This window comes from Panicum hallii, chromosome 4 (genome assembly GCF_002211085.1).
Source record: "Panicum hallii strain FIL2 chromosome 4, PHallii_v3.1, whole genome shotgun sequence".
Lineage (NCBI taxonomy): Eukaryota > Viridiplantae > Streptophyta > Magnoliopsida > Poales > Poaceae > Panicum > Panicum hallii.
The window spans coordinates 45,831,119-45,857,324 of record NC_038045.1 but is presented as its reverse complement, the minus strand read 5'-3'; the positions used below and the strand labels follow the sequence as shown (position 1 = coordinate 45,857,324).

At 45.2% G+C, this 26,206-nt stretch overlaps 1 protein-coding gene and 1 pseudogene across 3 annotated transcripts; both read left to right on the top strand.

The window, feature by feature from the left end:
- The first annotated feature begins 1,153 nt into the window (after positions 1–1,153).
- LOC112890550 lies at positions 1,154–4,008 on the top strand (annotated as a pseudogene).
- On the top strand, positions 1,833–23,592 carry LOC112889566. Of its 3 annotated transcripts, XM_025956276.1 has the most exons (26): positions 1,833–1,969; positions 4,736–4,903; positions 12,924–13,755; positions 13,852–13,976; positions 14,070–14,164; positions 14,240–14,428; positions 14,845–14,935; positions 15,524–15,575; positions 16,238–16,303; positions 16,947–17,098; positions 17,186–17,256; positions 17,450–17,650; positions 17,740–17,781; positions 19,075–19,182; positions 19,401–19,490; positions 19,635–19,710; positions 20,213–20,309; positions 20,399–20,468; positions 20,579–20,755; positions 21,255–21,377; positions 22,054–22,137; positions 22,275–22,459; positions 22,551–22,689; positions 22,804–22,863; positions 22,970–23,041; positions 23,124–23,592. In XM_025956276.1, the coding sequence occupies exons 3-26, from the start codon at positions 13,307–13,309 to the stop codon at positions 23,235–23,237; spliced, it is 2,928 nt and encodes a 975-aa protein (XP_025812061.1). In that variant the 5' UTR covers positions 1,833–1,969; positions 4,736–4,903; positions 12,924–13,306; the 3' UTR covers positions 23,238–23,592. The 3 variants fall into 3 exon arrangements, 2 of the variants coding, with proteins under 2 accessions (XP_025812061.1, XP_025812062.1); XR_003228129.1 differs by lacking the exons at positions 22,804–22,863; positions 22,970–23,041; positions 23,124–23,592 and having other exon boundaries at positions 22,283–22,459; XM_025956277.1 differs by lacking the exons at positions 22,551–22,689; positions 22,804–22,863; positions 22,970–23,041; positions 23,124–23,592 and having other exon boundaries at positions 22,298–22,453.
- Positions 23,593–26,206: the final 2,614 nt, after the last annotated feature.

The window sequence follows — 26,206 nt, the reverse complement described above, 5'->3', positions numbered from 1 at the left end:
TGCACTGCAGTGCTAATCAGCGCCTTGCACATCTTAAGCTACGATTAGCGCCGGCGATGTTTTTTTTTTTAAAAAAAGATTGCAATGATGTGAAGTGCAGGACGGATCAAGAGATGCAGTGGATCCATGCCGCGAGGGTTTCGCAGTCTTTTGCACGGTGCTCGATGACGTGTCTGACAGTTGAAAAAAGAAGAACACCAACTCGTAGTAGGCTTTATAGCCAACGCTCGAGTTTAGTGTAAAGTCTTAAAGATAGTTGCACCGGCTGACACGTACTGTTCCATTGTCAAGAAAGCAGATGCTCAAGACGTGGGAATCGCACGGCACGCTGGTTGCATCCGTGGATGTGGATCAGATCCTTTCAGCCCTTTGATCACGGAATCGAACGGCCTAACTGAAAACACCACGACATGCTTCCGTTCCATCTTTGGAGGTTGAACGACGAGAGTAGAGTACAGGGCTTGACTAGATTGGCAGCACTAGCTCCGTCAGCAGCGCATGACACGGACCAACCCCCCTTAAAGCGCGCACAGATGGAAAGTGTTTTGGTACGTGGCGGCCACTCGTGCCCGTGAATCGCGCATTGATCCCGGCTCGTAGCGAGGGTTAGTAATTGACTTTTTTGGTAAGTAGATTAGAGAATTCATTCGTGTGGACGAATAAATATATAGAAAGCGGGCGTGACCGGCTAAGAGGGCAGGGAAAGGGATCGGAGTAGGGCGCCGACCGCCGACTACGCGCCGTGGAGTGGTGCACCGAGCCACCGACTTGTTGGGTTTGGTGGCGGGCACGACGCGACGCGACGACGTGTTCCGGTTCCGGCAGCCCCTCCCACGGTCCTTCCCAGCCGGGGTTGGGTTTGGTGGCTGGCACGACGTGTTTTTCTTTTCCATCCCTCCGCGGTCCGCCTCGGCCGGCCACGGACCGGTACGGCATCAGGTCCGCACGCACGCTCCGCTCTTTTTCCTGCGAGTTGGAAAAACTCGTCGTGTTGGATGGGGTCCTCGTAATTTGGCCTTTGATACCTGACAACAGCTGCGGACTTACAGTTGCAGCGGGCGATAGTGTCGCTGGCCGCCGCGTGACGGACGGCGTTGGTCGCTGGAGGCTGGAGCTCCTGGCCCGCTGCCGAGCCAGGCATTGCGGTGATTCTATGGTGGGCTGGCGGTGGGTGGCCAGCGAGGGCAGTTGGGCTGGGTTTCAAAGTAGACGGACTCCTACGCGGATTTCTAGGGCCTATTTTCGGCCCATAAGCAAAGTCGTACGAAAGAAACCCGCCTCCACCGTCCACTCCCATCCGGTCCAGGCCCGCCCAGTGCCACCACCTCGGCCGTCCACGGCGGCGGCGGCGCAGCAGCTGGAGTCCCTCCTCCTGCGCCTGGCCGCACTCTCCCACCACCGGTAGTTCCACGCGTGCCTCCTCACCTCGGGCCTCCTCGGCTCCCACCCGCCCCTCCGCGCGCGCTTCCTCGACCGCCTCACGCTTTCGCCGCACGCCGCCGCGCTACCCCACGCGCTCCTCCTCCTCCTCCGCTCGCTCCCAAGCCCCGCCACTAATGACCTCAACCGCCGCGCTCCGGGGGCTCGCGGCCTCCCCGCATCCTCCTCCTCACCGGCCGCCTTCCCCTCCGGCCCCCCCCCCCCCCCGCGGCCCCACCTCGACGCGCTCAAGACCACTGCCCGGTGCTTCAACGCGTTCGCCACGCTCCAGCTCCACGCGATCCTCATCCGCCTCGGCGTCCACGTCAACGTCCGTCTGATGACCACACTGCTCGACTCTTACACCAAGTGCGGCGACCTCCCGTCCGTGCGGAAGGTGTTCGATGAGATGCCCGTCCGGGACGTGGCCACATGGAACGCGCTGCTTGCGGGGTTAGCGCAGGGGATGGAGCCGGACCTCGCGTTAGCGCTGTTCCGCAGGTTGGCAGGGAGCTACCGGAAGTTGCTGCCAAGGGAGGAGCCAAATGAGGTGACCATTATTGCTGCGCTTTCTGCATGTGCACAGCTTGGAGCATTACAGGATGGATTGGGTGTGCACGATTTTGCTCATAAAATAAGCACTGCGAACAACGTTAGTGTCTGCAAGGCGCTTATTGACATGTACTCCAAGTGCGGCTCATTGAGCCAGGTTCTCGAAGTGTTTCCATCCCATGAAACTACAAGACCGAACACTTGTGTCCTACAATGCTACAATTCAGACGCTTTCAACCCATGGGCACGGGGCAGATGCACTGAAGTTGTTTGATGAAATGCCAGCGTGGATTGAGCCAGACGAAGTAACTTACCTTGCTGTTGGGTGGCTGCAACCATGCAGGGCTTATCAATGATGGGCGTAGGATTTTTGATTCCGTGCGGGTTCCTCCCAATATGAAACACTATGGCACCGTTGTGGACCTTCTTGGCTGTGCAGGCCACCTTGAAGAAGTACAAGACATGATTATGCATATGCCATTTCCCGCAGATATTGTCCTCTGGCAAACAATGCTCGGTGCGGCTAAGATGCATGGAAATGTGGAGGTAGCGGAGTGGGCTGCCACAAAGTTTGCTGAGCTTGGTTCTAACGTTGATGGTGACTACGTGCTCCTCTCCAATGTGTACGCATCCAAGGCCCGCTAGGCGGATGTTGGTCGAGTTCATGACACAATGAGAAGCAATGATGTGACGAAAGTCCCTGGCTTCAGCTACACAGAAATAGATGGTGTAATGCATAAATTTATTAATGGTGACAAAGAACACCATAGGTGGAGGAGATATATAGAGCACTAGATGACATTGTGTCAAGAATTAGTGAACTGGGATATGAGCCAGATACAAGCAATGTGCTATGTGACATTGGGGAGGAGGAGAAGCAGTATGCTTTGTGCTACCACAGTGAAAAGCTGGCTATTGCATTCGGATTAATTTCTACACCACCTAGGGAGACTATTCGAGTGATAAAAAATCTCCGAATATGTGGAGACTGTCATGTGGTGGCAAAACTTATCTCTAAAACCTATGGCCGGATGATGATCATCCGGGACAGGCAAGATTCCACCAGTTTGAAGATGGACAGCGTTCCTGCAGAGATTACTGGTAAAATGCTGGCACACTAGTCATGAACAGGACTGCTAAACATGGCATGAGCTCCTAGATATGGAATCATGTGAGGTGACTCCTTTTCTAGTGCGAAATATGATAAAATTGGATAACATGCAACCTTGACTACCATTTGTTAGCTCAGATTCACCACATCAACAGGTTCTCAGAAGATGCAAGGCTATCTTACTTAGATTTGCACGACGAGCTCTTGGGTATGCCTACTTGAGGAGCATATTGGAAGCAGAAGAAAAATTTGTGCACTGTGCAAGCTTGGAATTTAAGTTGCTCAACGACTGCTACCTACCAATATTCACAGTCCTACAAGGTTTGTGACAACACTAGCACTTTTAGATATTTCTCATTTGCACCTATGTCTAAGAGGCCAAGTGGACTACAGCTTGCTACTAGCATTACTCAAGTATGGAACCATGAAGAATGTTGAGGTGTATGCTGACAGTGCTCTTACTGATTTTTTCATCCTTTTTTTCATCAAAGGGATTAAGCTAAATTTTCCAATGTAGATTCTTTACATTATTGATTCCCAACCATATCCTGAATTACCATTTACCAACTTACCATGAGAATTTTACTCATGAACTGATTTTTATTTGTATCCATTTACATGTGAAGCTGTCTGAAATTTGGGGCTAAAAAAAAATATGTATCTTCGATAGTTGGTAGTTTTCAAGGAAGACTTAGTCTTTTAAGCCTATGGTACTAGCTGGAATCGATTCCACTTGATACTGCTAGGTAATGCATCTGTCACAAAATTCTTCAAAAGCTTCATTCTTGTTCACTTAAATTAGCGAAGGAGGGGAGGGGGTGGGGACAACACCCCCAGCCTGACAAATTTTCTTACTAAACGTATTGACAGTAGGTATGGAATTTCACTGCGCAAAATGGAATTATCATTATAGTTTGATGCTTTCATTTTGGATATTCTACTTGGAATTCGAATGTTTTTTGCAGGACTTGTTCCTTAGGTGACAATCATATAAAGAAACTATGAAACATTAACCTGATGAATTGTACAATTAAGAAGTTCTGCTAGTGCAGCAGTTCATGTTACATTGTTGGTTTTATGGGAAATAACCTTGAGGGAAAGTAAAGTAGAAGATTATGCATGCAATAAGACAAGAATTTTGCTCTTGTAAATGTAGTTATAGATTCGTTTATGTTGTGAAAGATGACTGAGTTCTTTTAGTAGTGAAATGAACTTTATCACGTATCTGAGTTTTCTAGGTAATAGAGGCATCACTGTCATTTATTCAAATGGAAAGTTATTTCTGCTATGTTGTGGTACTAAATTACTGACTGACTGTATGATAGGGTTCATCTATGTAGATCCAGATAACATTTGGAAGATTGAAGTTTCTTAGGCATAAAACTGATTGGTGCTAAAAGAGCTTTACAATGGGAAACAGCATGCAGGATTTAGATGCCAAAGTAGTGAAAGAAGGGATCAAATCAAAGAAACAGCAGAAAGAAATGAGCATGCTTTCCAAACATTTAATATTCATATCGTGGCATTTATAGTGGTACAACTCAGTATCAAGAGGACATGTATCATAATTCTTATGTCCAAAGGTTACATCATATGATGAACAGTTGTGTGTTTGAAAGGTATTTTTCTCTGGTTGACTGATTCATGGAATAGAGCAGGAAGCCGGGAAGCATGTTAAGCAATGGTGTCAGAGCTAGAAAATAGTGCTTTTCACTCAACATTACCCGATTTCCTGGTCTACTGAACTCCCAAAACGAAATTCCAGGTCTAGTACTGGTGTACAAACTGCCATGTGCAAGAAATTTGATTTCACCAGTCCAGGTGCGACACAGACACCTACTGCATATGTTGCTGTGTTGGAGTCCACGCTGATTGCACTGTGAACTGTTCGTATCTCTTTCGTAGACCGCTGATCATTTGATGTTTTTTCATTGCAATTGTAGCCTAGAAGCCATGGTGCTAGAGCTACTCATTTCTACTCTTAAAAAAGCTACTTATTTCTACTGTCCACAGTTCCGAATTATCAATTTACCATGCCAAAATGAAAACGCAAAACTGGGTTCAAATTCGAACTTTTTAAAAAAAGGGGTTAAAAAAATTAAATTCGAAAAAGGGGTGCCGTTTGGAAATTTTCGAAAAATGGGTGCCTCCCGCCCGATCAACGGGCGGGAGGCGTGGGGCCGGCGACCTCCCGCCCATCCAATGGGCGGGAGGTCCGAAAATTTTTCCCAAGCCCTTCCCGAGGGCTTCTTCGCGAATAAGAAACTTTTCTTATTCGCGTAGAGGCCCCTGACGCGGCCGCGGAGGCATCCCGCCCGTTGCCCGGAGGGGCATCCCGCCCTCCCAACGGGCGGAACGTTCCTCCACCACTATTTAAGCCCCCACCCACCCCCAAATTCCCATATTATTCAGCAAAAATCAAGAAAAAAAAGAAAGGGACGAGATGAAGAGAGGACAGGAAGCGGCGAAGCTCTGTTCACACATCGGTTTGGAAGTATATTTTCGTTCTAGTCATATAATTATCAATTCTTTTTAGGAATATTTATTAGGGTAGTTATATTTTGAATAGTTTTTAGATATATTTCTTAGGGTAGTTATATTTTGAATAGTTTTTAGTATTTTCAATAGTTTTTATTATTTTTAATAGTTTTTAGAAATATTTCTTAGGGTAGTTATATTTTGAATAGTTTTTAGTATTTTCAATTATTTATAGGAGCGGTTTGCTCCAGGAGGGCGGAGCTTCAGGAGCGGTTTGCTTCAGTGAACCCGCCATATTTTTTGGACGTACCTAACGCACTCGGCCCCGCCAAGGGTTGGGTAATACAATATAGAGTACGTACAATTATTTTTAATTAATTTAATTGAATCATATGTGACTACCTCTAAGCATTGAACAAATATATTTCAGGCTCAGGATCTCCACCCTCTGGCTGGGCAGTACGAGGTGTCGCGCTGCCTGGAGGCATATCTGTTATGGTTGTTCGGCTGGACTCTTTTCTGCAACTCTAGCGACAATTATGTGTAACGCCCGCGTTTCTATCTTATTTAAATTGCGTTACCAATCACTCGCTTAAAAATCTTTTAAACCTTTTCCGCCGCTTGAGCTCCCGAAGCCCACCTCCCGATTTTCCGCCGTTCCGACATCTCGCAGTCTCTTCCTCTTTTTCCGCGGAGCCGCCCGTCCCTTTTTCTTTTCCACTAGCCCCGCCGTCCCGTCCCGTCACATCACCATCGTGTCACGGTCGGCCGCGTGCGTCTCCCCGGCCGCGATCGTCGGCGCCGCACGCGTGTCCTGAAAGCATCTAAGCCCCTAATTCGAGTTTTGGTAATTAATGACAACGGCTTGTGGATTAACAATTTCTTTTGAGATAATGAGTATAGGTTGATCCACGGATGAATGAGAGTTAATAGTGAACGTGTGGATTTTTGGAGACGATAATCAAAGCTTGGGCTCAAGGCAAAGGTATAAAATTGGGTCTTTTGAATTTTACCGGTCACAAGGCGTTTAGTGGATGAAAAGTGACCGGATTTGTTGGATAGATAGCTGTACTATCAAGAGGGGTCATGTACTCGTGCTTGACGGGTCTTTAGTGCCATTTTGCTCAAAATGTCTAGGTGCATGCATGAGAACTAACAACGCTTTGTCGGGTTTTGAAAAAGAACAAGTTAGAGAGTTGACTGCTCTAGCGCGGACGGTCCGCTCCATGCGGACGGACGGTCCGCTACCGTTACAGAAGGTCTGGTGGAATTCACATGTGACTGGCGGACGGTCCGGCCCACGTGGGCGGACGGTCCGCCACTCTAACTCTTTTTGTTCCAGAAAGGGAGTTCTCTGGACAGGCTTGTGTTCTGCTCTGCGGACGGTCCGCCGCTGAGGCGCGGACAGTCCGCAGGCCTTTTGATAATTTGATCCAGAAACATTGCTGTCTCTGCTTGTTTTTCTAGGATGAACTGCGGACGGTCCGCTATTTGGGAGCAGACGGTCCGCTGGCTAATTTCAGTGTTGTTCCAGAGACTGTTTCGTCTCTGGAGTTGTGGAACTCTTAACTGCGGACGGTCCACCGATTATGCGCGGACTGTCCGCCAGGGCTGTAACGGCTAGTTCTGACACGCATTTAATGCACTCTGTCTCTCTGGCTTATAACGGCGGACGGTCCGGTTTTTGAAATCGGACGGTCCGCGATCTCGCAGAAAAGAGTGTAACAGCTAGTTTTTGATGGGATGTCTATATATACCCAATGCCCGGCCATTGGGTCACACTCTTGGCCATTTGAACTGCATTCTTGACACTATAGAGCTAAGACATCCCTCTCTCTCACACACTTGCTAAGGATTTGCATTTTTTAGAGTGAGAGTGCTTCCTAGTGCATTGCATCAAGAGTTTGAGCTTTGTGGCACTAGGGAATCTTCAAGCAAGGGTCATTGGCTTGTTACTCTTAGGAGTTGCCGCTCCCTAGACGGCTTGGAGAAGGTGATTTCGTGGAGCTTCTTGAAGGAGATTGTTGAGAAGCCCCGATTTCGGTTGTGAGAGGTTTTGTGCTCACCTTACCGGAGTGGTGAAGAGCAACTCTAGTGGAATCAAGGTGTGGAGTGGTTCCTTGGTTCAAGCCGGCTCAAGATCAAGAGGTTCTTGATAGAGGAGCGGTTGATTCTTGGAATCCACCTTAACGTGGATTAGGGGTGACCGGCAAGTCATCGACACCACGGGATAAATTTGTGTGTCAAGTTTGGTTATCTCTCTTGCTCACTTTAATTGTTATTTTATTTTGAGCAATTTACTCTACTAGAGCTTGAATTGTATCTTGTCACCCTAGGTTGCAAACCTTTCTAGAGATAGTAGTAGCTTGACATAGGGCTTTCTTTTGTTACTAATTAAATTTCTCTAGTGTTGTTGATTTTAGTTTTAAACCGTCTATTCACCCCCACTCTAGTTGGTGTTCTTGATCCTACATGTCCCCTCTTTTATTTTCTCATATTTTGTTCAAATCTATTTTATTTCTCTCTTCCAATTTTTTTCCCAGACTCTTTTTTTTATGCGCTGGCTTCCTCTTTCTTTTTCTCCCCTGTGCGGCCTGCTGCCTGCTCGAGATGTAGCCCACTCCATGCGCGCACGCGCGGGCCAGCGCACGACCCGCCGCTGCCCCCGTTGCTGGCCATGCACGCGCGCTCGCATCACGTTGCCCGCGTCACGCCAAGCCAGCGTGCGGCCCGCTGCTGCGCCGGCCCGTCTTCGTCCCGTCCCCTCGCCCTCGCAGCTCGCGCCTTGTCCCCGAGCATCCCGGCCGCCATTAATGGCGAGACTCCTGTACTGCCCGTGACCCCCCCTGGCGGCCAACTCCCCTCTTCCTCTCGGCCTATAAATCAGACCCCAAACCGCCCCTCACTTCGCCCACACCACCCCAACACCTCTCCTCCTCTACCTCACGCTGCAACTCGCCGCCGCCGCTCACCATTGCCGCCCACCACACATCACCGTGGATAGCCCTCCGTAGTCCATCTCCGCTCGAGGTGAGGGCCGGAATCGGACCCCCTCGGCCTCCTCTCTATTTCCCTCCTTCCCGGGTGTTGCCATGCGCCAGGGGGCCGGCACCCATGGCCTAGCCCCCCCTCCTCCTACCATTCCCCTCCCCCTCCTGTTCTGTCTCGAGGAAGAAGAAAGGCCGACTTGTGCATAACCCCCCCACTTTTCCTCCTTATGCAGTCTGCAACCCCCATTTCATGCGACATTATGTTCTAAATCGATTCCGAACCCCACCACGCATCAAATATCTTCTCCAAGTCTCAGGATCCACATCCAACAAATATAATAGTCTCTATTTTTTTTAATCGAAGCTCTCTATTTCTTTTTTTTAGCTCGTCGGCGGACTTTGTTTTTTTATTGTGTGATTGTCTGTGTGTTGTAGCCGACGGTGTGACCGAGGAGGAGCAGAACCGCGAGCCGGAGACCGAAGACCCGTACCTCGAGGAGGAGCTTCCGGAAGGCTTTGAGGACGGCAAGTCCAATCCCATCCTTTGATGCATATTTATCCCAGATTTATAAACGTAACCTATTGGCCTGTTTTATAAAATGCATTGTTTTATTGCAAGACATGATTGGATAGCCACCCCTTGATTGCTATGACTATTCCTTGATGACTTAGGTTAATGTCTATATAGGATTTGCTCTGTTGGACGTTAACTACCGGTACAGATGCTTATTACCTTTTATTTCCTTTATTATATTTTAATCATGACCACAAAGCGCTTTACCGAAAATAAGGGTGTGAGTGTTTTAAAAGATAAAACAGGATTTCGGGAAAATAAAAGAAAGATATTACCTGATGAGATGGACGGTGTTTTCTGTGTGAAATGCCACTGGTGTGCTTGTACCTTTGTGGTTGAGCATGGTTGGGAGATGTCCGTCTTGTCAATGTAAGGATGAACTGAGGTGTCATCTTGCCTAACCCACTTATCGTACAACCACTCAACCGTTGTGTGGGCAACGGCTTAGCATAAACCCCACTAGTTGTTCTTCTAGTCAAAAGGAGAGTGGGTGAGCAACGGGAGATCATGGAGAAGGAATACAATCTGTGTGAGTTATGTCCCGGTTATGACTTTATTGATAGGTCATTAACCCCGTGGTTGTTCCATATTGGCTAGTAGATTCAGCTAAGATGCGTAATGGCTTTGTTAGGATCCGCAGTGACATTAAGGTGTTCGTAGTGCGGTACCCTACTTGTGGGTAAAGTGTACAACCTCTGCAGAGCGTAAAATCTATTCGAATAGCCGTGTCCACGGTATTGGACGAGTTACGGTATGGTCACTTCAATAGACATTTTGAGATAATTGGTTTTGTGGCGTGAGTTGTTTTGAAAGTGCCCGGCAGTTGTGCCGTGAGCTACTGTGGATGTGGAGTCCGGCAGCATGAACACTTGGATCCTTTGTGTAGGATCAACCCCACTTATTATTCTATTACTACAGAAATATCTTGAGAAAACTCCTTTATTAAATGAACCCTTGCATGTGTAAAATCTTGCTTTATCGCAAATGAACGCTAGCCTCATCCTTGATATATCCTGTGCATGATCCTTATTATTCCCCTCTGTGGGTGTGGTTGGACTTGTTGAGTATGTATGTACTCACTCTTGCCTAGTTTTTACAGAGAAGGATCCGAACTTCGTTCCTGAAGACGTCGAGTAGGTCGCCGTTCTGCACCCAACCTTACCTGTGGTTCAGGGTCTCCACAGGATGCTTACCATGGCGCAAGACTCTGATGTTATCTTAGATTTTGTTGGCACTTTGGTTTGGTTTGTAGTTCTTATGTTGTCCTTCTTGATAGTGGCGCTTCAGTGCCCGCTACCTCGACGGATTGTACGGTAATGAACCATCTGATGTAATAAATGTGTTATCAGCCTCCTCGGACTGATATTTGTATCACATTTAGTCACCTCTGATGATGGGACGCTTCATTATGTGGACAAGGTTCTCTTCCAGTACGCGCGCGCGATTGCGGATGTGGAGCCGGGCCAGGTACCTAGGTGGAGCTGGGGATCGGCAGTGCTTGCTGCCACGTATCGAGGCCTTTGCCAGGCCTGTTTCAAGACGGAGAGGACCGCCGTCATCACAGGCTATCCACTTCTGCTGCAGCTATGGTCGTACGAGCAATTTGGCATAGCAAGCCCCCTAATCAGCGAGGAGCCTTATCCGTCTGAGATGTATGGGATGTGGCACGAGGATAGCCCCACGATGGGTTCGCTTTGAACCGATCGACGGGTAAGCTCTTTAATTTACTGTTGTACATTTCTGTATATGCAAAGTACCAACGCAGTTGTGTAATTTTGCAGATGAGCTGGGCACATCGGCAGGTCCGAAAAGCATACCCGCAGTTCGTGTCCGAATTTGATCGGATGCGGCCACAGGATGTCATCTGGACCCCGTACACCGCTGCGGCTGTCCAGACACGTGCGCCGCGCGGGTTGTCCTCCCTCTGCACGCGTGACGAGGCGTACTGGCTCACAAAGGCGAACCTAGTGTTCGATATTATCGTCGAGCCGTACTGCGGCGGGCGAGTGATGAGGCAGTTCGGGCGACGACAGCACTTCCCTCTCCTACCCCGAGCGTTCCAGGCCGTGCCGCGCAGCGTACACGAGTAAGTTTGTGATAACTCATTTTGTATTAATTATATAATCGTTATCATGAAATAATATTGTCTTTCAAATGTTTGCAACAGATATTCGCACAGGGGATATCATGCCAACGAGGTCAACTGGGTTGTCAAGCTGCAGGAGTACGTAGGAGGGTGGCTAGACGCACCTAACGATGTGTGGGACGAGTCGCAGCCACACACGGAGACGTCTTACGGCGCATACCTCCGGTGGTACCTCACTCGCACGCGTCCGTACGTCACTCTTTCACGTATTGATGACATGGAGCATCAGCACCCGCCGACCATTTCGGACACGTATCCCTTGTACCGTGATCAGGCGCAGCGTGGCGCTGTACGTATTTCGCAACTTCAATTATTAAATTTTTTTATAAAAAATCGATAACAATATTACTCTGCTTCCCATTACTCATGCAGATCGATCTGATCAACTGCGCGGAGGTCGAAAATGCATCTCAGATCACGTTGTTTGAACGTGGAGTACGTGTACCGGACGCACAATACAAAGACAGCTTTCGTCGGATTCATGACAACTTGACGTGAGCGTTACGTGCACTGACGTGTCGTAGCAGAGACGACGTGGGGGCCTCCAGTTCATCTCATGCGTCCGCCCACGTGTACACAGCTGCCCTGTCAACCTCTGCAGCACCGCACGCAGCGTCCAGCGGTACTGCCGCCAGTTCGAGCTGTAAGTCCTTTATAATTGCCATTTCGATCAACTTTGATTTACACAACTAATTTCGTTTGTTTTTATAGTCATGCACTCGATGGCAATGGGATCTCCTCCTGCAAGAATGGAGCCTCACACGTTTAGCGCCTATACTCCAGGAACGTCTCTCTCGTCGGGTTCGACGCCAGCTGCTCCGTACTCTCAGGGCTATACTCAGCATGCTTGATCGATGGGAGCTTCTGCACACGGTGGTCTATTCGGAGGTCGGCTGGGAGGTCGGCTCCGTCAGTTTATCGGAGTTGGTGGGTGGCGGCGCCGGGCCTGACATCATTGATCCCTCCCAGACGTATGACGCTCCAGCTGCATAGTCCCAGGATGACCCGTTCACGCCGGCGCCTCCTCCGCCTCGTCCTCACCGGGCTCCAGATGCACTCACGTACTCGGAGGGCCACATACGCCGACAGCCTAGGACCGGGGGGAGGACCAAGAGAGCGCGAGGTCCGGGACAGGCGGAGTAGATACTCCTGATTCGGTGGACTCTATATATTTAAACTGTCATAATATTTGGATTTTATATTGCAAAACGCTATCGTTTAACTATCTTCATACGAGTTTTAGATACAGTAATCTTCTTCGTAAAATTGAATTAAAATTTTATATGTATACAAAAGAGTATGGCAAATAAATTTTGTATTTGAAAAAAGTATGAGTAAAATTGAATTAAAATTTGATATGTATACAAAAGAGTATGGCGAATAAATCTTGTATTTGAAAAAAATATGAAATTAAATAGTTTATAAAATAAAAAATCAAAAAAAAAGAAAGTGGGAACCTCCCGCCCAACGGGAGGGGCCTGGGAAAAATTTTTGGACCTCCCGCCTGTTGGATGGGCGGGAGGTCGCCGGCCCCACGCCTCCCGCCCGTTGATCGGGCGGAAGACACCCATTTTTCGAAAATTTCCAAAACGGCAACCTTTTTCAAATTTAATTCTCTTAACCCTTTTCTAAAAAAAATTCTTCAAATTCCAGGTAGAGCCCCGCAATCCTATATATGCACGGCCCAGCTTCCATTCTCCTCCTCAGCCGCCGGCCACGGCCCAAATCCTATGAGAACGGGCCCATCTTCCATTGTCCCCGCAACTGCGGCCCAACCAACAACCTTCCAACGCGAGAACGCCCCCAACCCACAAGCCGGCGAGCCGGGCATTCGGGCGTGGCCTCTCCGTCGCAGGTCGTAGGCTCGCGGCAGCACGTCGCGCAACACGACCACCCCTGACTGACGCTTCCTCCCCGCCAGTGCGATTGCGCCGCCGGTCACGGCTCAGCCCGGAGTTCTCAATCCACCAGCCGCCGCATGCGCGTATCCGAGGCCTAGCTCGCTCGCTGCCGCGGATCTCTCGCCTTGCCCCGCGATGCATCGCGCGATGCGGCTGCGCTGCCTCCTGCGCCCGCCGCCCTGGCGCGAGCCCGCCGCCAACCCCGCGGCGGCCTCCAGCGGAGGCGGTGCCGCCCTGGTGCGGAGGCTCAGCGCGCTGCCGCGGCCGTGCGGCGAGAAGCGGTGGCTTTGCCGGTTCTACAGCTCGAAGGAGGGCGTCGGCAGCGCTGAGGCGGCGGCGGTGGGGAGTGGCGGCGGCGGCGTCGGTGGCAGCGGCAGCAGCAGCAGCAGCGAGAAGGAGCACGCGCGGCTCGGGGAGAGGGACCAGCAGGAGTGGCTCAGCGGTGAGCGGTTCCTCATCGGCTGCAAGCGGCGGGAGTCGCCGTTCCTCACCAGGCGGGATCGCTTCCGCAACGAGTTCCTTCGCCGCGTCGTGCCGTGGGACAAGACCGGTGTCTCGTGGAACAGCTTCCCGTACTACGTCGAGTAAGCATGATGATTGACGAACACCGGCCATGCACGCCACCTGTTTGCTGTTTTGTACGACGAGGCTCAGTTGCATCGTGTCTTTTGGATTGCCAGCCAGAATGCGAGGCAGCTGCTGTGCGAGTGCGTGGCGTCGCACCTTCGGCACAAGGATGTAGCTCTGGAGTACGGTTCCGGGCTGCAGTCCTCCAGTGGGAGAATATTGCTCCAGAGCTTGCCAGGTGCTAATCAGGAACAGAGCTAATGTTTTCATCAATGTATGCTTCCATGTGACTATTTGGATGTTGAGAATTTTTTTTGTTGCTACAATGCAGGGACTGAACTTTACCGAGAGAGATTTGTGAGGGCACTTGCCAATGAGCTGCGTGCGTCATTATTGGTTCTGGACAGCAGTGTTCTAGCTCCATATGTAAGATAATCTGCCCCATATATTAAATATCTTAATATCTCAGTTTGTGTTGGAATCTAATGTCTGACCTTGTAGGATTGTGGTGAAGACTGTTCAGAGAGTGAGGAAGAGGATAATCATGCAGAGTCAGAGGATGAGGGTTCCGAATCAGAGGTGGATGGCGAAGGTGATGAGGAATCTGGTCAAAGCGACGATGACGATTCTATTAAATCCGTGGCAGACCTAAAGAAGCTAGTTCCATGCACTCTTGAGGAGTTTGCCAAGGTTTCTATTTCTATTAAGCTGCGAAAACTATAAAATATAATGACACCTAGCAATTCTTACCTATGTCTTTTTTTTATCAGATTCTTACCTATGTCTTGTATCAATATATCTGGTTCTTTTTATTCTATTTAGAAAATAAATTGTTTTCTTTTACCTTTCCCTATACCATGTATCTACACAACTAATTTATGTCTGAGTGGGAGACCTCTTGACTACCAACAAGATACTTGTTAAAACTAACACCAGTAGTACTGCATACATTGAATCTTATTTAAGCCTGCCACATGTGATGTTGTTTTCTTTGTTTCTACTACAGACGCTAATCCTTGTTGAGCTGCTGTTTCTTGATTCTTTAAATCTTTTGGTTTGTTTTCTTTCTGCCTTACAATTTATACCTTCACTACTTGTGCTTGCAGAGAGTTGTTGGTCTACAGGAAAGTTCTTCAGCAGCAGAATCCTCTGGCACTGCTGAATCGTCTGAAGAAGAGAAGAGATCTCTTCAAAAGGGTAAAATGACTTCATATTTTTCGTCAGCACTGAGTGTTTTTACCAAGCTGGCTCTAAACTATATAACAATGATATGTTTACCCCCAATCTGTGGCATGATGTGCTTTGTTATGGGCGAAACCTTGATTCATTTGATCATATTTGGCGAGTAGCTATTTCCTCTTGGATCCTCTCTGTGCATTTGCTAGGCTAAGTTGTTTTTCTGTTGTGCTTTGAGCTAATATGTCATGTCACAAAGGACAACTTATTTTTGAAGCACAACGGAAAAACACCTGTTGGCCTAGATCAGGCACATACCCAATCACACTCTACAGTTACTCTGTTAGGGTGAACCCAAACACCACCTTACCATAACAACACTTCACTATATTGCAGTAGTGCAGTTGTTCCATGTAGCCACTCTTTGAGTTGAAGCTTATTTTATGAGCTAGCTACAAAGTACAGCTGTACTGTTAACTGTGTACATACATTCTTCTCGCTCTTCTGCAACATGGAATTCAGGCTGGACTCTTTTATCACTTATACAAAAGTTGCAGAACACTGAATGAAGGCATAGCCAAATTAAACCTTTCTCATTATTGTTTTCAGGAGATAGGGTCAAATATGTTGGAGCATCGGTGGTTGTTGAAGCAGATAATAGGTACTTGTTGAAAGCAATGCTATCCTCATTTTGGTTTTGTGGGCCACATTTGTTTTGAAATCCTTTTCATTACCACTCTTTGGATCTGACTATACTGCATATTATTTGCTACCCCTTTTGCTTGCTAAACAAAGCTGATTACAACGATTCAAGTACCTGATCTATGGCACTTGAAATAAATTTTGTATGCTATAATAATGTGAGCTTGCATGATATAAAAAATTTCCATCTGATAGGCATTTCAACATGATATAAAAAATTTCCATCTGATAGGCATTTCAATGTGTGGGCTTTGTTTATGTGAGATGTCTGTTTATGCATTTGGATGCACAATAAGCAGAAGGCTCAAGCAGAAACATGGGTGCACCCTTATTGGTTTTGTTGGGTGAGAGGTGCACACACATTTGTGACTTTATGTGTCTACATGTGCCAAGCCTGTCTACAACTCTAAATTCTCTGTTATTTGTGTATGCATGCTCAGTGGTTGTGGTGAACTTGATGAGTGTCAGGAGGGCATGTTACCACATGTTTGTACTTCATATTAGCTACCCAACTTTTTCCCTTGATCCTTTTTCTTAGCATAGTTATGGTCTTATGGGCTGTCATACTGATCTAGTATTTTTACACTAATCATGATGCATATCATATATGTCAAATCACAGGATCATTTTGGGGAAAGTACCTACTCAAGATGGCTCAAAGAATGCCTATACCTTTGTTAGTGGCAGGTGGGTGGATAAGTCTTTCTTGTATTTGTATAGAAAATAAGGCAAGAAGATCTTGACTTTCTTTTGCGGACATTCTTTGTTGCATGTTATTGCCACAGTATTTCAGCTAAATGTGCCTTGATACATCATTTTTTTACATGACCATCACTAGTTAATTCGTTTTTTTACTTTTCTAGCTTTCTCAACAAAAATGGAAATAAGGACGAAGTATTCAAGATTATAACTATTCAGCCTATTTTTGCACACTGCCATGGCATTAGTCGCTAATATTGCTGTCCTTTGGGGTGGTTGCGAGGGCTGAGGGACTTTGCATTTTAACATTGCTTGCTACACTTCTCAAGATGAGTTCGTACCTTGAATAAACAATGGGTGAATTGTACATGTCACCACTTCTCTGGAAACTCTTGTATTCTTATGCTATTTAGTTTTGTAAGTGATATATAGATGCAGAATCTTATATAGTTATATACGCTTGCTTAGCCTTATTTCCAACATTGTTTTTGATGGATGACTTGGTTTCATGGTTGTATTTCCTTACATTGCATGCTCGAGCCTTTGCCAATGGGGATGCATTATTATCTCTCAACATTTGTAAGTACAAGTCCTTTATAACTGAACATTCTTCTATCTATTATAATTGCAGAACTTTATCAAATGGACAGCGTGGAGAGGTGTATGAGATAAATGGCGATCAAGTGGCTGTTATATTTGACCCTCCTGAGAAGGCAGCTGATGGTAACAAAGATGAAGCAGACAAAGAGCAAAATGCTAAACCAGCAGTTTACTGGGTTGACAGTATGCTTCTAGTCCCAAGCGTCCATATTGCTATATTCAGTTTGGACATGTCTGCAATTTAGCATTGTTTTCTTTTTGTACTTCTAGCTCAGGATATTGAGCATGACCATGCTACTCAGGCGGAAGATTGGCATATTGCAATTGAAGCACTTTGCGAGGTATTTTATCTGAATATAACTGTTTGTATATAACTTGTATTGTCTTGATACATTCCTTTCTCCTGTGTACATGCATCTGCTTGCATAGGTTCACCACTCAAGTCTGTTGTACAAGTTACAAGATTCACGAGTGTTTGTGTCCTTATTATTTGCTTAATAAACTTATCTATAATGTTATGTTTACAAAAAATAGGTACTGCCATCTCTACAACCAGCCATTGTTTACTTTCCAGACAGTTCCCAGTGGCTGTCTAGGGCAGTTCCAAGATCAAATCGCAGAGAATTTGTTGAAAAGGTAGAAGAAATGTTTGACCAACTTACTGGACCTCTAGTTTTGATATGTGGGCAGAACATAGCAGAGGCATCAACAGCAGCACCTAAGGATAAAGAACCTGTAAGCCATATAAGCGCCCTTAGCCTACCTGCTTGCACTCAATTATATATTTTGTTGTTGGTTCTTATGTGGGTTCTGCTTAAAAACAGAGGACTCTGCTGTTCCATAATCTGGCTCGTCTGTCTCCGCTGGTAATTTTCTTACCAACCTCTTAAAGAAGATATGCTTGTTTTCTGATCCTTCCCTGTTGCAACTGGTCCAGAAAACATTTATTCTTCCAGTTATTCATGTATTTGCTTCTGCTCATTTAGATTTTATTTACCAACCAAAATGTGCCTAATTAACTTTAGTTTTTCCATCTAATGCTTCTGGCCCTAATAGTTGCAATGATAGTGACTCGTGATGGGAACCAAATTAGTAACAATTTATCATGCTGATGTTGCTTAGCCCATTCTGCCGAATATTCATTAAGCGCTCTTTATTGTGGTTGACATAGCGGCTATATCATTAGCACAAAGGCATATTGTTTTGATAGTCGGTTGCCGTTGCCCGTTATTAGTGCAAGATTGTATCTAAACTAGACATCATTGTGCTTGGCCTAATGGCATGCTTGTTTTGGAGGGAAAAAAATGCAAAAGCAATGCCTATTTATGCTTATCCTTTGTGAGTCCAAGCTGGGCTTTTATCATTATATTCCTCCTGTGAAGCATGGCCATATTCTGCCTTGTCTGAAAATGAACTGTCCAAGTTGACACTACTTGCTGGCCTTTCTAGTTCTATAGGTGCATAAGGCTGCACAGTCAGGTCTGACAAGATTCCTTCATCCACCTTACTGCATTACTTTGAGGTGTGTTAGCACAAAGAAATTTACCTATTCTAGTAAAAATTACTGCTACAGCTATTAAAAGGGGCTACCAATTAATTTATGCTTCCTCTAGTCATAGAAGAGTGTTAGTGCCATCTCGGGTTGTGTTCAATCAGCATGTTTACTTTGAACATCGATATCCTAGATTGGTTTTGAGATATAGTTTATTAATATTATAGCTTTGCTACATTTTGCATATACTTTATACTCGTAATTGGTAGTCAAATTAGTGTGATGGTGACTGTCGATTTCCAAAGTGACACCTTTTTGTGATTGGAGTGAGTATTTTGTCAGGAGCAAAGCAGAAGTGCTACCAAAAGCCACTGCAATGCCAAGTGTAGCGTTAGAGCAACGAGTGCTTCTTGATGGCCTCCCTGGCAATTGCTGAACTGTAGTTTAGCCAGAAATACAAACTAGGTGAAAAGGAAGAAAAGAAGGATACACCAACTTTGTGTCACTTCCCTGCTTTGTTGTGCAACTTTAAAGCCTGCTTCTTTTAAATTTTAAACTGGTCTGAGTAGCTCTTCTCTTTCTTAGCACTATTATATCATAGAGTTCATTGGCATGGTGGATTGCAACAGCAGTGCCTAAACTCCCTATTACTATGAAATGTATTCAGTCATCATCCTTGAAGCGGCTAGTAGGGGACCTAAAAGGACGGAAGCCTTCAAGGTCCAGTGACATAACGAAGATTTTCAAAAATAGATTATTTATTCCTCTTCCAAAGGTAAGCTGGCATCCTATCAGTTCTTTATTTCCAAAGTGTTGATATTTGAAACGTGTTGACTTCGTTCACCTGCTGACATCTGATGATGATGTCTCCTATTTATTGTTACATCAATGTCTGTTGTGTTCAATAACTTGCTCACCTCATGCTCTCCTAGCTTGAATAATGCTCTAGCTCTTGAGCCGTGTTTATACTAATATTTGTCTTTCAATATTCAGGATGATGAGCAACTGAGAGTTTTCAATAACCAGATTGAGGAGGACAAAAAAATAATCATTTCAAGGCATAACCTTGTAGAGCTGCACAAGGTATTGGAATTGCTTCTGAGTTTTAATCTCTAACTTCAGTCCTCTCTGTTGTTTTTCATTTCTTCGCCTACATATATTAATATATTATATGATCGAGTATCGCTTCATGAAGCACCTGCTTTATGTCATGATTGGTAAATATAGGTGCTTGAAGAACATGAGCTATCATGCGAGGATCTATTGCATGTCAAGTCAGAGGGTGTTGCTTTGACAAAACAAAGTATGTATGGTATCTGGATCCATTTTTTGATTCATATGCTATAGTTTGGCTGACCAATGTTATTTATATTCTGTTGATCACGTTATACTTTAGAATTGATCACTTCAACCTGAAGTTGGTTGGAGATTGCCATCTTGGTGGTATGCATTCTTATTTGATGGGTCCAATCTTTCTTCTAACTGAAAGCGTTGCTCTTTCAGAGGTGCTGTGATTGCCACTGTGCACAGTGCACAATTACCACAACAAAACTGTACCAGACGAGTACACAATCAGTCTGGATCCAACTATATAGTTGCGGCCCCTTATGATTGGCCTTACATGATAAATCAAAGTTTTCATTCTCCTTCCTAGACTATATAGTTGCGGCCCCTTATGATTGGCCTTACATGATAAATCAAAGTTTTCATTTCTCCTTCCTAGTGAATGCAACTCCTGAGACCAATCCTAAGGTGTTGCCAGGAGTAGGACCAGTGCTTACTTCTGTATGTATTGTTGATTTCAGGAGCAGAGATGGTTGTTGGATGGGCTAGGAGTCACTATTTATCATCAGCAGTTAATCCTTCCATAAAGGGTGACAGGCTGATCATTCCCCGTGAAAGGTAGTGTCTCAGCGGGTCATGGCTGTCGGCAATCTGTCTTGGCTGGTCACTAACTAACGCTATTGTCTCTCTCTGTTTTTTTTTTCAAGTCTGGACCTAGCAATTGGGAGGTTGAAGGAGCAGGAGGCTTCCAATAAGAAGCCATCTGAAAACATGAAGGTAGTTTTAGTTTTAGCTTTTATTATAAGAAGACATACTTTTTCTTCCTGGAAATTCTTTGTGTTGTGGCCTGTGGGAGTGCCCAAACTTAAAAGGTGTCTTCACTGCAGATGCTGGCAAAAGATGAGTATGAGCGCAATTTCATTTCAGCAGTTGTGCCTCCCAATGAAATTGGAGTTAGGTTTGATGATATTGGTGCTCTTGAGGATGTCAAAAAGACACTTGATGAACTTGTTACTCTTCCAATGAGGAGGCCAGAGCTTTTTTCTCACGGCAACTTGTTAAGGGTATTATTTTCCTTATGAATTTGGGTTTCTGATAGTGAACTGGGCTTGTTGTTGCCACTTCTCTTTTGATTATATAAACCATCTTAGACCCCTAAGTTATGCATGGGCCTGCATATCATTGCCAGTCTGTTGCTAAACATGGAAAATAATGTTCTAGGGAAGAAACAACCTGAGTACAACTCTGTCTTTGCATTTCTGCATCTGTTTCTAAATTCCACGCCACTGATATATTAGTATAGTATTTGTGTCTTCAGTCAACTTCTCATCATTGGAACAAGTTACTACAGTAGTTACATACTTGCATGTCAACGCGTAATGGATGAAATCATGAAAAGACCCAAATATATTTGAAGCTATGAACCAAGTTGCTAAGTCCATGGGAAACAAGCCTTGGAAGATGTCCTCTTTTATGATGTCTGAGATTTTGCACCTTTTCTTTCAACATTGTGCATGCTTACCATGGCATTTTGTTTTCTTTTCATTTTTGACCTTTCTTCAGCCCTGCAAAGGTATATTGCTTTTTGGGCCTCCTGGAACAGGAAAAACACTTTTGGCAAAGGCACTTGCAACAGAAGCTGGAGCAAATTTTATAAGCATAACTGGTTCTACTCTCACATCAAAGGTAGTTTTATTTGTATCTAGTCTATTGTTTTGTATGGTTTGATAAGTCTTGTTGTGGCAACTAACCACTGAACAGAATACGTATCAATTTTATATCATCTGAAACTATCCTTTGTTTCACATTGAGTTTTATGCTATTAGGTAATTTATGGATACTTGCATTGCATGATTAGCCCTTATTAAGTTGCATGCACCAGCCAATTCAACCCAAAAGCTTAAGCTGATGGGAGAGGTGGGCAATTCACTTGTACTCCACAACAGCCTTTCCTCTCTCTCTCTCTTTCTCTCTCTCTCTTTTATCAAATTTGCTGTAAGCTGCGGAGCAATGGCATAGCTGTCAGCATACTTCCTTGGAGGCAGTCCTATGTATCACTGGGGATTCTTTATGTAAATGCAAGCATAACCATAATCTTTGGGCATATAGTATATATTAGTCTTCCATGAAATATGCTGGTGCCATAGGGGTAATCTCTTCTATCTCCTAGTTAGCAGCAGGTAGGGTTGCATCTACAGTGTAAGCCTTGCCTTTCCTTTTTGCTGGTGCCTGCCTCCCCTATATGAAATAGATACCACAAGTCGAAATTTCATGACTTTGATGAAACTTCTCATCACAGAGCTCGAGTGTACCATAATGTTGCTCATCTTTATTCACTTTGCCCATCTATCTCTGTTAACAGTGGTTTGGAGATGCTGAGAAGCTCACCAAGGCCCTTTTCTCCTTCGCTAGTCGACTGGCTCCTGTTATAATATTTGTGGACGAGGTAGGTTTTGCTTCAATTCAACAGTTACATTGTTGTTAGTATTCTGGAGGATATGCTGAGGGTTTCCATCATTCTTAATACTTCCATTTCCAATGTTACCTCACGATTCAAATACTATTACTTTTTAATAATGACAGGTCGACAGCTTACTTGGTGCAAGAGGTGGTGCACATGAGCATGAGGCAACGAGAAGGATGAGAAATGAATTTATGGCAGCTTGGGATGGTCTAAGGTCCAAAGAGAACCAAAGGATCCTTATTCTTGGCGCAACAAATCGCCCCTTTGATCTAGATGATGCAGTAATACGGCGTTTACCTAGGAGGTAAGATCTGCGTATATTTTTCTTATTCACTTAAGAAAATATATGGGCTTGATTGACTTAGTAAAATGATGATTGTTCAATCAATTTATAGGATATTAGTTGATCTGCCTGATGCCAAGAATCGGATGAAAATTCTAAAAATTTTACTTGCCAAAGAAAACCTGGAATCTGATTTTAGATTCGACGAACTTGCTAATGCGACGGAGGGTTACTCTGGGAGTGATTTGAAGGTACTATGCTTAAGCCCTCCGTTACTCTTCTGATCTTCCCTCTAGCATCACAAAAATCTACTGGCTGTTGTTTTCCTGTGTGTGCATGGAGTCATTTTATGTCTTTTTCTGCAGAATCTATGCATAGCTGCAGCATATAGGCCAGTCCATGAACTTCTAGAACAAGAAAACAAGGTAGCTTGTTTTTGCTTTCTGATATTAGTACTTGAATTCTTGATAATCACCATGGGCATGGTCCGCAAGCTCCATGTTTGCTCATATTGTTGCCATCTTTTCTTAGGGAGACACTGGTAGCACGAAAACTTCATTAAGGGCACTGAAGTTGGATGACTTTGTGCAGGCAAAGGCCAAGGTATTGTAAACTATTGTATCTTCACCTTCGCAGATCTTTCCCAGGATATGTATCTCAAGTCATGATTGTTTTCACTGTGCAGGTAAGCCCATCTGTTGCTTTCGATGCGACGAGCATGAACGAGCTAAGAAAATGGAACGAGCAGTATGGGGAAGGTGGCAGTAGAAGCAAATCACCATTCGGGTTTGGCAGCTAACATACTCCTGTAGTAAGTTTTCCCACATTGTTTCTGGAGCGTATGAGCCTAAGTTTGGTCATAGGAAACCAGCAGTAGTGGCTCGATGTAGGCAGTAACCTCTGCTCCGCATGAGTCATTAGAACAGTGCTGTTGTCATCATGTATCAATAGCAAAATGGCTTATCAGATGCCAAAGTTTCATGATATACCCCATGTTGTAGCGTTACGGGTTCCCAACTGAGGCCTTACCGAACTGTAAATAGCCCCAAAAGTTTTTGCCCAGAGCTGATAATCTAGCTATTTTCGTCAAATTCGATACAATTTTGATTTGTTACTGCCCTTTTACTGGTTGGGCAATAAACTTTACACGACTTCTCTGGTCTGCTGAGTGGCGCGGGCAATGCGCTGTTCATTTCCTTGGTACTGTACATTATATCTCTTAACTTCTGGAAATGTTACGCATGCCCACGTATCTTGCCGAGAAATGAATTAAGATCCGTGTTACCAGGCATCAGCCAGGTGGGTTTCCTCGCGTCCACGATGCTCATGCTCCGGCAGGCGGCAGCAGCAGTGGCTTCTAGCTTGTCAAAGTTGCCGCCTTGTGCAGTCGTGCTGGTGCGCGACGGACTGAGGGATGCCGTTTGCTTCCCGCTGCTGCTGCTTACGCACGCAGCTGCCCCGGTAGCAGTTCGGCGCCGGCAAGAGGTGGCTTGGAACCGTGCGGCTTCGTGACCCCGTTCTGCGACCGGCATCAGAACTTCAGAAGGGGACGATGCGATGTTCTCATGCACGTGTTTTGTTTTGTTTTTGTTTTTTTGCCAGAAAGGCCGCTCTCGCAGTCGCAGTATGCGTAGGCGTGGAGCTGTTTGACACAGTAGCGGATCTAGATGCAAAATTAGAGAGGCTCATTTTCCTCTTCTTCTTTCTCCTCTCCTTTTATTCTTCTTTATTTATGGTTGAAAATTGTTAGGGACCTTTGGGGGCTTCATGGGCTGCATTGGGGGGGGGGGGGTGGGCACCCCCTGGATCCGCCCCTGGTTGGACAGGTCTCTTTGCTGCAATTTGGCACGACTTGATGTTTCTGGCACGACTTGATGTTTCTGCGGCGGATCGATGGCGCCGACGAGTTAACCTAGTTGTTGATCGTTCACCTGTCAGTGTACGTTGCGGTCCTACCTAGGCCTCTCGGCTGCACGTGGTGAGGCCTCATCGATCATCGTTGAGATGGGCCTTATGGGCACGATCCGTGCTGAGTCAGTGCCACACACATGGAGTACTCTGCACGTGCAGGATGTTAGTACACAGAATATGCCGAGGAATCTCACCAGAAGTGGCAGCATACTAAACACTAATGCAGTACTAAATGTTTGAATGCCACAAGTGCCCACTCCCAATCTACCTGAAGACAGTCAAACATTCTGACTACTCTTTTCTTGTTTTTATATTTGAGAAGGAAGTTACTCTTCTCCTTCGCCATTCCCACCAACCCCCTCAGCAGGCACCCACCAGTCCGAAGTGGCACCGCAGTCAACGGTTCATCGTATTTTATTGGACCCAAGTGCCCTTCGGACAAACACAGCAAAGATAAGACCTGGTATTTTAATATTTACTCCCTCCATCCTAAAATATAAGATATTTTACTTTATCTTATATTAAAATAGTTTAAATTTGGCTAAATTTATAAAGAAAAATATTAGCATATAACATATTAAATAAGTAAATTATAAAAATATATTTTATAATGAATCTAATTATTCTCATTTGACATTCATAATAAAAACTTAATCAAACTTAGAATAGCTTGACTTAAGACCAACTAAAATGACTTCCATCTCAGGATGGAGGGAGTAGTATAGCATGCCTTGAGCATGTGCCAGTGGCACACTTGTTTGGCTAGAAATTACTACTAGTATATAATAGATAAAAGAAATTATAGGAATAAATTCATATTTAACCCATCAACTTCTCAGTTTCTCTAATCTTTGTCCCCAACTCAATATTGTCCATTTCGCCTCTGAGCCCGCTCAAAGCGGTTTAGAGTTTACGTGGCAACGGTTTTTTTACTTTTGATGAGAGATGAAAATTAAATGAGGGGAAAACTCAAACACCTCTATAAAAGTCTAAAAAATACAAGAAATGCAAGTTCTGAAATATTCAAATAAAAGATCAATAAATCTAGTAAAATTGGAGATATTATAAAATGATTCTCTGAAATGAATTAAGATACTAGAAGTTGTTTCCCCAAGATGGAAAATCATGTTAACATAGAATCACTTTTGATAGAGAATCAGAAATTGAAAAAAGCTCTACCAAATGAATCCTAACACAGCTGCAAATGAAACAAAGTTAACTCATAATTATTGCTCACATTTTGGAAAACGGGAGTTAAGCGGTCTACATTAGGACGACTGTTGGGTATTATTTGTCATATCATCATCAACTAATCTAATAGATAGTATTAAAGTCGGCATCTAGTCTAACTTTCTAAATTTATCACACTGCTTAAAACTAACGCGGGTCTTAAAAAGATGATTGGATAAGATAAAATGATGGATCACTAAAGATTTGGGAAACACAGAAGAGCCATTCATTTTTCTTTTCTCACATCTCCCTCTCTCTCCTCCGTATACGATAACTGATGATCATTTTCCTTCAATAATGCACATCTAACATCCCTTGAAAACGGTGGAACAACTGAAAGAATACACATTGTAAAATGAAAGCTCGTGAGCATTGGGGAAAACAACAAAGCAAAACACAAAGCTAAACGTGAAAGGTGTGTTTGCTGCGGACCCGGAACAGCGCACACGCGGTGCCGAAGTCATCAACGACCCCTCCGCGAATCTCGTTTCTCATGTGGGGGTAAATGATAAATTCCGAGCTGCATGCCACATTGCCACGCTCTGGCAAGGATGCTCAAGACCGACCCGATCCGATCAACAGGAGGGGCACAACCGTAACTGCGCACTCTTTCCCCGTCTCCGACGT

Excerpts from the sequence above, each read along its gene's own strand:
- LOC112889566 (XM_025956276.1), top strand. The coding sequence starts at position 13,307 with ATGCATCGCGCGATGCGGCTGCGCTGCCTCCTGCGCCCGCCGCCCTGG. Across the intron at positions 13,756-13,851 it reads AGCTTCCCGTACTACGTCGA|CCAGAATGCGAGGCAGCTGC; the intron begins GTAAGCATGATG and ends TTGGATTGCCAG. Across the intron at positions 22,864-22,969 it reads TTCTAGAACAAGAAAACAAG|GGAGACACTGGTAGCACGAA; the intron begins GTAGCTTGTTTT and ends ATCTTTTCTTAG.